Source organism: Esox lucius, chromosome 19 (assembly GCF_011004845.1).
Source record: "Esox lucius isolate fEsoLuc1 chromosome 19, fEsoLuc1.pri, whole genome shotgun sequence".
In the NCBI taxonomy this organism is placed as follows: domain Eukaryota; kingdom Metazoa; phylum Chordata; class Actinopteri; order Esociformes; family Esocidae; genus Esox; species Esox lucius.
The window spans coordinates 42,908,086-42,920,183 of NC_047587.1; the positions used below are offsets into that span (position 1 = coordinate 42,908,086).

At 39.7% G+C, this 12,098-nt stretch overlaps 1 protein-coding gene across 2 annotated transcripts in view; it reads right to left on the reverse strand.

The window, feature by feature from the left end:
- cpt1ab (carnitine palmitoyltransferase 1Ab (liver)) overlaps window positions 1-11,522 on the reverse strand; it is a 75,914-nt gene extending 64,392 nt beyond the window's left edge. For both annotated transcript variants that reach the window (XM_013139108.3, XM_020040452.2), the window contains exons 1-2: window positions 11,384-11,522; window positions 7,286-7,453 (exon numbers count right to left, since the gene is read on the reverse strand). In XM_013139108.3, coding sequence (XP_012994562.2) covers window positions 7,286-7,426 — 141 coding nt within the window. In that variant the 5' untranslated portion in view covers window positions 7,427-7,453; window positions 11,384-11,522. The remainder of the gene's footprint in view (window positions 1-7,285; window positions 7,454-11,383) is intronic.
- Window positions 11,523-12,098: the final 576 nt, after the last annotated feature.

Below are 12,098 nucleotides of genomic sequence, written 5' to 3' on the forward strand. Positions count from 1 at the left end.
GTAATCCGAAATCACAATATTAACTTTCACTGTTATGCTGATGACACACAGTTATATATTTCAATGAAGCATGGAGAAGCCCCTAAATTAGCTATTTTGGAAGCATGCGTTTCAGATATTAGGAAGTGGATGACAGAGAATTTCTTGCTCTTAAACTCAAATAAAACAGAAATGCTCCTTTTAGGACCCAAAAAACAAATAGCGTTGTTAGCAGATCTCACTGTGAACCTCGACGGCTGCATGGTCGTATCCCAAAAAACTGTAAAAAACCTTGGCGTTACCCTTGACCCTGACCTCTCCTTTGAAGAACATATAAAATATGTCTCAAGAGTTGCTTATTTTCATCTTCGAAACATCGCAAAAATTAGAAACTTCCTATCAAAAACTGATGCAGAAAAATTAATCCATGCTTTCGTTACTTCTAGATTAGATTACTGCAATGCTCTTATCTCTGGTTATCCAGACAAATTAATAAATAAACTTCAATTAGTGCTGCACACAGCTGCTAGAATCCTAACTAGAACAAAAAAATTTGAACACATTACTCCTGTCCTGGCATCCTTACATTGGCTGCCTGTTAGGGTTAGGGCTGATTTTAAGGTTTTACTCTTAACCTATAAATCAATACATGGACTTGCTCCTACTTACCTTGCTGAAATGCTCCAGCCATATATACCTACACGTAACCTTAGATCGCAAGACGCAGGCCTTTTAATTGTACCTAGAATTTCTAAACAAACAATTGGCGGCAGGGCCTTTTCTCATAGAGCTCCACTCCTGTGGAATGATCTGCCAATTAAGGTTAGAAATGCAAACTCAGTGCAAACTTTCAAGTGTCTACTAAAAACTCATCTCTACAGCACGGTTTATAATTAGGTGTAGCCTGGCCCGGGGGCGTGAAGGTGACCAGTAGGCTTGATACTGTCCACCCTTGCTGTCTTGCCAGGTGGGCTCTCGTCGCCACTGGGATGCCCTCCCTCCAATGCCCTTCGGGGGAAGAGTCACTGGCTTGTTGTTGGTTCTCAATTGCGCACTTGTGCAGTTGGGCTGTACGCTCCTAGCAATACTCGGCCCTCATTCAGGGGGGTTGCGGTTGGTGGGTGTCCCTTTGGTTGATGCCTGGCAATGTGGTTGGATTGATTTCCTGCCTGTTGGGCCCTGTCCGGGGCCTCCCCCGGGTAGGGCCACAGTGTCACCGGACCCCCCCGTCTCAGTTTCCAAGGTGTTACGCTGCTATATTATTGTGCTGGGGGACATGAGGGATGTACTACTAACTTTTCTCAGTTTCCTCCAATTTTAAATTTTAGAAGGAGATGAGGTCCTGGTCCACACCTGCGGATTACCTGGTTTGGGGGGACCGTTGCTGTTCCTGTCCTTGTCCACCTGGTCATACTTCTGACCTAGTCTAAAATCAAATATACTCTGGATTTAGCCAAGAGAAATTTATTTATTATTCCAATTGGACTCTTAATATCTCACCCGGCACAGCCAGAAGAGGACTGGTCACCCCTCTGAGCCTGGGTCCTCTCTAGGTTTCTTCCTAAAATTCGACCTTCTTAGGGAGTTTTTCCTAGCCACTGAAATTCAACACTACTGTTGTTTGCTCCTTGGGGTTTAAGGCCGGGTGTCTCTGTAAAGCACTTTGTGACAACTGCTGTTGTAAAAGGCGCTTTATAAATAAATTTTGATTGATTGATTGATTTGGTTTCAGCTGTCGCATTCCTTGTGTCAAGCCACTCTTGAACAAGACACAGCGTCAGAAGCGTCTCGCCTGGGCTAAAGACAAAAAGGACTGCTGCTGAGTTATGTTCTCTGATGAGGCAATTCCTTTGGAAATCAAGGTCCCAGAGTCTGGAGGAAGAGAGAAGAGGCACAGAATCCACATTGCTTGAAGTCCAGTGTAAAGTTTCCACAGTCAGTGATGGTTTGGGGTGCCATGTCATCAACTGGTGTTGGTCCACTGTGTTTTCTGAGGTCCAAGGTCAACGCAGCCATCTATCAGGAAGTTTTAGAGCACTTCATGCTTCCTGCTGCTGACCAACTTTATGGAGATGCAGATTTCATTTTCCAACAGGACTTCGCACCTGCGCACAGTGCCAAAGCTACCAGTGCCTGGTTTAAGGACCATGGTATCCCTGTTCTTAATTGGCCAGCAAACTCGCCTGACCTTAACCCTATAGAAAATCTATGGGGTATTGTGAAGAGGAAGATGCGATACGCCAGACCCAACAATGCAGAAGAGCTGAAGGCTCAGAGCAACATGGGCTCTCATAACACCTGAGCAGTGCCACAGACTGATCGACTCCATGCCACGCCGCATTGCTGCAGTAATTCAGGCAAAAGGAGCCCCAATTAAGTATTGAGTGCTGTACATGCTCATACTTTTCATGTTCATACTTTTCAGTTGGCCAACATTTCTAAAAATATTTTTTTTGTATTGGTCTTAGGTAATATTCTAATTTTCTGAGATACTGAATTTGGGGTTTTCATAAGTTGTCAGTTATAATTATCACAATTAAAATAAATATACATTTGAAATATATCAGTCTGTGTGTAATGAATGAATATAATATACAAGTTTCACTTTTTGAATGGAATTACTGAAATAAATCAACTTTTTGATGATATTCTAATTTTATGACCAGCACCTGTATATATCCATTTTAAAGACTCTAGGTCTCAAGTGGGGGCTTGCAAAAAGTGCGACTTTAGAGGCTTGTGACAGCACCACCGTGAGGCCGAATTGTATGCCACTGCATCAGAAGTTGAGGCCCTTGGCCCTTTACTACCATATACATTTGGGCACATTCATGACATTTTATCTCACAGGAATTAGTAAAAAATTACTAATATTTGCCAAAAGTTTAATAATAATAATTAAAGCAGCAAGCAATACTTCAGGGGGCCAAGTGGGGCACAGGAAGTATCTCCCTACATGCTTCCACTAGAGATCAAATTAATGTAAATATAAAATCCCCAAAGATGCTACAGTCAGGCTGTCCAACCAAAGAAAAGGAAATTAAAACTAAACCCCTAAAACATTGAAGAGGCCATGTGTTTATAGAGTGGACAATGCCTTTGTTGTGTTCACAGATACAGGACATAGTGTATGTGGGGGAGGAGTGTGGTTCACGTGTAGAAAAAGAAGAATATCTGTATGTTAAATGAGTGGAAAATATGCATGTGTTTATTTATTTGAGATATTAGTGTGTAAAGCGAGAAGAGACTGTAGAAGAAGGGTGTGAGAGGATAATGGTGGAGGAATATTTGTGTGGAGAGAAGAGAGAATTTGTGTTTGCGTAGAGGAGCGTAAATAATTTTTTGTAATAGTGTGGAGAGGAGAGTATGTTGTGGGAGAGGAGAATGTGTTTGGGAGGGTCAGGAAAAAGAGGAAATGGTGAAAATCAAGTGTCAAACTCGGAGGCAAGAGGGGCAATGTCCCCCAAGCGAGAATGCTTTGCCCTCCAAATATAGTTTGGGTAAGATGATTCCCAATACTGTACTTAACTAATTGCTGCTGGGAATGTAGCTCTTTTGCCTTCATCTGCAAATGCGATCGAAGATGTGCTTTATTAAGTGACATGATCACTAAGATACAAATAATGTGTAACTCCTGCAGTTACTAAAAGCTTTCAAATTTGATTGACAGCTTTGTATATTTGCTATTATATAGCCTCAGTAAGCCATGCGTGCTAAAAATATGCTAAAGTTACTATCCTCCTTTGTTAAGTAGGAAAAACGTGTCCGTCCATGACAATGAAATGCCCTTCCATCGCGTTTGTTCTAGTGCCGGGCCTGGTCTAAGACACACCATGAACTGATTGACATCCCCAGTAATTTTCAGATCTGTTTGTATGTGGAGAGGTTTGTGTGTGGTATGTGGGGTTGTGTATGCGGTGGTGTATTGGTGTTTCAATAGACAAGAATGTGTTTTTATGTGAGTGTGTAAAGAGAAAGAATCTCGGGGGTGTGTGTCCGGGAGAGGGGGTGGAGAAAGTGGAGATGGTTTACATTAAGTAAAATAACTTCTAATCAAACTGATTAACTTCTACAGAAAATGTCATGTGTCTACCTTACAGTGGATATAAAAAGTCTACACACAGGTTTGTAAAAGAGACAAAGATAAATCATGTCACAATCTTTTCCACATTTAATGTCACCTATAATGTGAACAATTCAATTGAAAAACAAAGTGAAATCTTCAAGGGGGAAAAAACCTTACAATAACCTGGATACATAAGTGTGCACACCCTCTTATAACTGGGGATGGGGCTGTGTTCAGAATTAACCAATCACATTCAAACTCTAGTTAAATAGAACTCATTACACACCTGCCATCATTTTAAGTGACTCTGATTAATCACAAATAAAGTTCAGCTGTTCTTTTTCTTAGTTGCATCTCAGAGCAAAAGCCATGGTTCGCAGAGAGCTTCCAAAGCATCAGAGTGATCTCATTGTTGAAAAATATCAGTCAGGAGAAGGGTACAAAATTGAATTTCCAAAACATTAGATATACCATGGAACACAGTGAAGACAGTCATCATCAAGTGGAGAAAAATGGCACAACAGAGACATTACCAAGAACTGGACGTCCCTCCAAAATTGATGAAAACACGAGACGAAAACTGGTCAGGGAGGCTTCCAAGAGGCCTACAGCAATATTAAAGGAACTGCAAGAATTTTTGGCATGTACTGTCTGTGTGCTACATGTGACAACAACCGTATGTTTCATATGAATGGACTATGGGGTAGGGTGGCAAGAGAAAAACATCCAAGCCTGGCTGAAGTTTGCAAAAACAAACATCAAGTCTCCCAAAAGCATGTGGGAAAATGTGTTGTGGTCTAATGAAACCAAGGTTAAGCTTTTTGGACATAATTCCAAAAGGTATGTTTGGCGCAAAAACAAAGAACACCATACCCACAGCTAAGCATAGTGGTGGCAGCATCATGCTTTGGGTCTGTTTTTCTTCAGCTGGAACTGTGGCCTTAGTCAGAGTGGGGGGAATTGTGTTCCACATACCAGGCAATTTTTGCACAAAACTTTCAGGCGTCCGTTAGAAAGCTGAAGATGAAGTTCACCTTTCAGCACAACAACGACCCAAAGCACACATCCAAATCCACAAAAGCATGGCTTCACCAGAAGAAGATTAATGTTTTGGAATGGCCCAGCCAGAGCCCAGACCTGAATCCAACTGAATATATGTGGGGTGATCTGATGGAGGAGATGTCCTCACAATCTGACAGATTTGAAGCGCTTTTGCAAAGAAGAGTGGGCAAATATTGCCACGTCAAGATGTGCCATGCTAATAGACTCCTACCCAAAAAGATTGAGTGCTGTAATAAAATCAAAGGGTGCTTCAACAAGGTATTAGTTTAAGGGTGTGCACACTTATGCAACCATTTTTATTTTATTTTTTCAACAATTTCAGTTTGTATTTCAATTGAATTGTTCACGTTATAAGTCATATTAAAGGTGGAAAAAGTTCTGATATGATTTATCTTTGTCTCATTCATTTTCAATCACAAGAACCTGGCATTTTAACAAGGGTGTGTAGACTTTTTATATCCACTGTATATGGCAGAATATTGGTGAATATCTGTGACATGTATAGCTGCTTAAAAGCCATTATAATGTGTATAGGTGCAAAGTGTCAAAGATGGTAGCCAACTTGCGTTAGCTAGCTAGCATGAGCGACATTGCGTAAGATACATTGCATTAGCCATATAGCATTAGCCACTTAGCTGAACTCTCTTTATAGAACTTTTAAAGGTCGTTGTCCATAGATCCTTCATAACAAATGGCATGCCAATTCGTTGGAGCGGTCTCGGAGGACATGTCATTTAAGTCTTTTTTTACAACTAAATAACACAAAGCATTGGTGATGTTTATAGTGCCCCCTTAAGGTCTTTATGTACTTGACTACTGCTGTCTATTCCTGGTTGAGATATTTATGGGTATGATTCATTTCATAGCTGCCGGACATTCACATGGGGATTTATGGCCCTGCCCATCTGAATTTTATTCGCTGATTGTGGCCATATTGTTTGAGATATCAACTATCCTTATTTACTTTTCTAAGATAATTGTCCCCCAGGTCCCACCAAACGGCATGGAAATCCATTCAACGATCTCGGAGGAGATGGAATTTTTTCACAAAAATGAAAATGGTGGAAAATCTAAAATGGCAGATTTTATGAACTCCTGAGAGGGGTATATGTGGAACTTGGTTGCATGACTCTATGTTAATATTCGACTGTGTGCTACAGTGCCACCGTATGGTGTACAGGTTCAATAATGTTTGAGGCTCTTCAGGCCTCATCTGTCTGCAAGTGTACAAAGACTTATGAAAAGCGAGCCAGAGGGTACTAAGCTATGGGCTTCTGAAAATGGACAGATTGGAAAACTAAATTATTTTTCTATATGCTAGAAATCTAGAAGACTAGAGCTATGCGCTGGTGTTGAAATCAACTCGATAGCCCCACTAAAACCAGTGGGAGAGACATGCAAAGACACACCGTTCACAACCTATTCATTTCAGACCTCTTTTTTTACTATGTATTCTTTTTAGTAATTTTTTTGTATGATGAGACCTTCAATACATACACATTCTTGTATTTTTGTAATTCATTATACCATTTAAAACAAACAAATTCTTTAATTCATTATTTTTTAGACTATTCTATTTTTTAGACATATGTTCATCAACACAGTAGATGAACTAATGCTCTGGATGGATGGTGATGCTGCGGAGGAGAATGTCCATGCTAACAGGGACGATTCGTATACTAATGACGCCAAACGGGGGTTGCCTCTGGCGGTTACTGGGAGTCAAAAAGGGCTGGTGGTTCTAGTGTTAATGAGAGATCTCTGAAAAAATATAAAATGTATAGTGTCAGTATTCTTCCTGGATTGACTGGCTGATTAAAATGTATTAATTAAAACTGACCCCACCCACAAGAACTGAGCCCAATTCTGATCGTCTGACTAATTACTCACAAAAGATCTATTCCGATTAGCCAAAACACAACTTTTGGGTAAAAGATCAGAATTAGCATTCGTTTCACTAGTTCAATTTTAACTGTTCCTTGGATGTAGCAGGACGAGTGGCACATTTCTGCTTATCAATTCCCCAAAAATACTTGAGCAACTAATATAAAGATATGGTCATGCAGCAAAGCAATATATATATTACTTGACCCAACACGGCACATTGAACATCACGGGGAGATCATTTGTAGACAGGATGATAGTAAACAACAATAATAGTGACATGTACCCTCTCACCTTGAAGCGTATGAACCTCTTCTTCCAGGAGTGCTTGCCCGATAGGTAGATCTGGCGCAGGGCCTCATGGCATAACTGCATGTCGATGCCATCGGGCCCGACGGTAAACTGGAAGGCCACAGCCTGGTGAGCTTCTGCCATGGTGGCTGCAGTTGCCGCACAGGGTCACTAAGGAAGACAAGAAGGGTTCTGTTTCATCGACATTTATTTAACCAGGAATTCCCATTGACAAGAATACCTCTTTTACAAGACCTTAGTCACTACATTAAGAATATGATGAAGTCTTGAGGTCAGTTTCTCATCAATTTATATGTTGTATCCATTTTATGTCCCCATATTGTCCATTAGTTGTATGATATAGACCATGTAAATAAAAAATGCTGAATGCCAAATAAGACAAAAATATAAGAGCTCCATTTGGTGAATTAAACAACACTCAGATTTTATCTCAAGACAACATTGCCAGACAAGTCTGGACTATCTAATTCAGTAGTTCAAAAAACCCAGACCATTGAAAATGCATTGGCACTTAATCACGATCCTTTACTAGTCAGCCAAATTCTCCTACTAAACAAATCAGACCAATTACCAAGGAAGTAAGCCCAAAGACCACTGAATGGAAGAAGGCTATGCTTATTGGATTAAACAGTGAGAAGCTATTTCCATGGCATATTGCTGACTATGCTACACTATAATTTCAGGTCTCACTCACTCTCTGTCAATAATGGCAAGGATACGTAAACTATAAGGCAGTAATTGACCTTCTATATAACATTTTGGGGTTGACTTTGGAGGGGATAATGTTCTTCAAATAGTTATTTGAGCAACCATTAAAAAATTTGTTATCTGAAATACCCTTTTTATAAATTGTTCCTTGGCCTTAAAGGATCCCCACAGAACCATATTGAATAAACCCTAAAGGATCATCAAAAAAAGACAGACTACTAGATGAAGACTTTCTGAAATCAGAGACCTAAACGCACAACTCATTTGAAAGACAGAACACTATCTAATTTTATAAAGTATTCTATGAATACACCTGAGGCCCTAGAAACCAACTCATAAGCCAACACAATGACATGATAATGAGGACATAAATCTAAGCGTGCCAGTTCATTTGCAGTATGATAGCTAAATGTAAGATGTACTATGGAATTTATTTTCACATTTCCTTATAGACTTATAATGACCCAGGTATTTATTGATTAGCTGTGATTAGGTACTGTCACAGCTGTGCCACACTGCACATTCTTTCATTCAGTCAATATGGTCATGTTGAACCTTCAATGACATTGGTGCATTTTCCATAGATTGGCAGGCTCCTGAACCAAAGTTCAGAGCTGCTGTCCGGGACTGAAATATCAATGGATTTGCCTAGGAGGTGCTGCCTGAGACCACTGGTCTCAAGGTGTTTGTCATAAACGTTTCAAACAGATATTCCTCAGATATTTACCCCACCAAACAACACTTCTTCGTCACACTGTCAGTTAACTGGCCCAATGCACAAGGAGGTTAACATTCCTCTGACTTACCACATTACTTAGCTGACAGGAACCCAACCAGCCACAGGGAGTCACTAGAGCGTAGCCCAACACTGACATTTGTGCCAGCATTCCTCCCCCAAAAACAGATAGTGCTGACCCAATATGCACCACCCTTATAGGACTCCTGGCCAAAACTTTGTGACACAACCAGGGCTCTATCCCAGATTGGACTGCAACTGCGCAACTCGAAGGGCCATGAGAAGTTGTCTTATCAAGCCTGACAGATAAATCATGGGGTGTTTCAAACTGAAAAAGTAATGTTTTGTGTTACTATAACAACTGGTCTCATTTACAACACCTTACAAGCTGCACAGTTAAGAGAAGCTGTTTATACACTTTGTTTTGAGAGTATTCTCTAGATGTTATGAAGATAGTTGGTTAAAGGTTTGTTGATAGTATTACTATCTATTGATAAGTTCCTGTTTGCTAAGGATATGTTTAGTTTTAGAATTAAAGAGTTAACACTTCCCTAAACTGTCCATTTCTGAACTGGTTGTGCAAGTTTATGCCACATCTTACAATGGACCAATTATACTTTGAGCAAGAAGAAAGAAGTATTTATTTCTCAGAAGCTAAAATTCCTGCCTTCCAATTATTTGGACCAAGTCACATGGCCCTGTGTTTTGGATAATAATACACAAAATGGATTTAACCTTAATTTTAAGTACATTTTTAAAAATATGTATGAAGTATATTGCAGGACCATCCTATGTAAAAAGAAAACAGTTGGATGAAAAGCTTTTTCAATTAAAAAATAAAGTTTAAAATCCAAGTTTAAAATTTGCCAAATTATCCCTAGTTCAAGACACCCATTAGCAGTATTCACGTGCAGTTGGGTAGCCAATGTTATCCCTTTTGATTACAATGTCAGTCATTAATGAGGCAAAAATGGAAACTCATATTGATAGTCAGATTATTTTAGGTGAATTCAGTAACTAACACATTCACTTTTAGTGACACTACAACATGAAAATAGGCTATTGGTCAGTCACGGTCCCAGGTAACTATGGCAACTGCAGGAAGAACTCTTTCTTGCTCTTCCGAGTTGGGACCAGAATGATTCTTAACAAGACAGCGGGTGATCATGCATTCTGTGCTGGATGGTATTTATCGTAATAAAAATTATCCAACCTTGCCCCACAAAAGTAAAAGATCAATGTATTTTCTAGCGGTTTTAGAGCGCGAAAAACCAAGCTTGAATGAAAGTCGCCAGAAGGACATATTTTTGAATACCTGCGGCAGCCAACAGCGACGCTGTGGTGTTTTCATTCAGCTGTGTTTCACCAGCCACTTTCCCTTCCCCCAGTTAGGTTCCCGTGATCACATGACGGTGCCACTGGAAACTGGGGGAAAGGTCGCAGTGTTGTAGCACTTGAATTTTAGGCATAAGACCAACGAATAAACGTGCAAAATGTATGCCTATTCATATTTTGATAACAGACTACAGTATGTTTTATTGAAGTTAGCTAAATGTGTAAATATAATAATAATAACAAGATCGTAAAATAATAAGGCCTATATCACAAAACAATATTAAATGAATAACTGGGTCAAACCCCATTGATCAAACCAACCGCAATCTTGCTTTGTTCAAACTGAAACGAAAGTAGAATGATCCTATTTTACTAGTTATTTCGATTTCATTAACTTTACGCAAGTATTAGGCTATCTAGCTACCTTATGAAAAATGTAATTTTTCTCTGCGTTTAAATTACAGGCCACGTGGTACTTCAAATGGGGTCAGCTTTTCAGAGGCAACCTAAATGCAGTTTAGTCAATGGAAGAAGTTATGAAGTGAGTTAATCTAAAGTACTGCCTAATGCATGACAAGTGTCTAGTTAGGTTATAATGGCTTCATTTCCTCGCATAAGACCCTCAAAAGATACACCTCTCCATGACCTTTCTCTGTGGAGGTCACAGCCGACAGGTGTCACCAGGACAGGTAAACCACATTTGACATACAGACCTACCTTTAGACAACAGGCTTGCAACTCAAACTGTAAACAAAGACAATAGTACAGTTTATGCCAGTGAGACTGATGGTCAGGGAGTAACCTCTGTTTGGACTCCTGCCCAACAACAGTTCAGAGATTGACTGATAATGCAACCTGTTGACTTCATTATGCAAGGTCGTGTCCTCTTGCTGTCAAAATACCACGTAAATTGTACTGTGCCATGTAAAGTGTACTGTAGTCACATTAAAATATTCAACACATTCTTTATAACAAAATTAGTCTATCAAGTGCCAATAGGCTATGGTATAGTACAAATACCAATTATGAGCAAGAAACTTGTTTTATAAACAGTGTAAACGTGTTTTATAAACACTTCCGTTTCATAAACACTTTAATCGGCTCATCTTGAATTTTAAACATTATCAGCATGCATGGTATCGGTCTTCATCTGAAAACTGAACAAAAAAATATTAACGTCATAGATTTCACTGTGCTGTCGGCTTTTCCTGGGTTAGATGTTTCAACCTGCAGCCATACCTCGAAAACTGCTGTTTTCAAACAAACATACAAAAACTAATACGAAGTATGATTTCACTCACCAGCCCTTTCTCCAAACTAGTAGGTTTACAACGCGAAACTGTAAAAGATTAGTTTATTTGAACGTGTCTAAAGGATATGTCTACCACTAGCCAAATTATGACCGTAGTAAGGCGCCGTATGAATGAGAGTAGAACTTGAACTGACTGCAGATACCTCCTCGGTTTGACGTAGCTCATGGGCAGACAGACCATCTGGCCATTCTGGCAAAAGCCAGATGGGCTGGAATTGTTTTCAATGGTAATAAAAAAACATCTTAAATGGAAAAGGTGCTTATACATGAATAGTCTAAAATGGAAAAGGTGCCTATACATAAATAATAGGCTACAAATAGAGTTACCTAACCCAAATCTTCCACTTTTGTCATCAGTGGGTCAAAACAATAAATTGCTCTATCCTCATAATTCCTGTAATAAACAAGTTTCCCCTGCTCCAGTGCCTAACTAACTAATGTGTCAGACATGGCGTTTCCTTTTCTCAAAGAGCCTGTTCATATTGAAGCACAAATACTCTGCAAAAATCACCATTGGGAGAGGGTGATCAGACCACGCTTGGATGTTTTATAATTCCCGGATGATTATCTGTTTGAGCGTATTTCTGCACAATCAATCATTTATCTCAGGATCGGCTTCAGCATTTTTATTAGTCGGGTGCATATCTAATTCATATACCATTTGCAGTGTTTAATGGGAAAACCAAACAGGGGAGGGGCACATA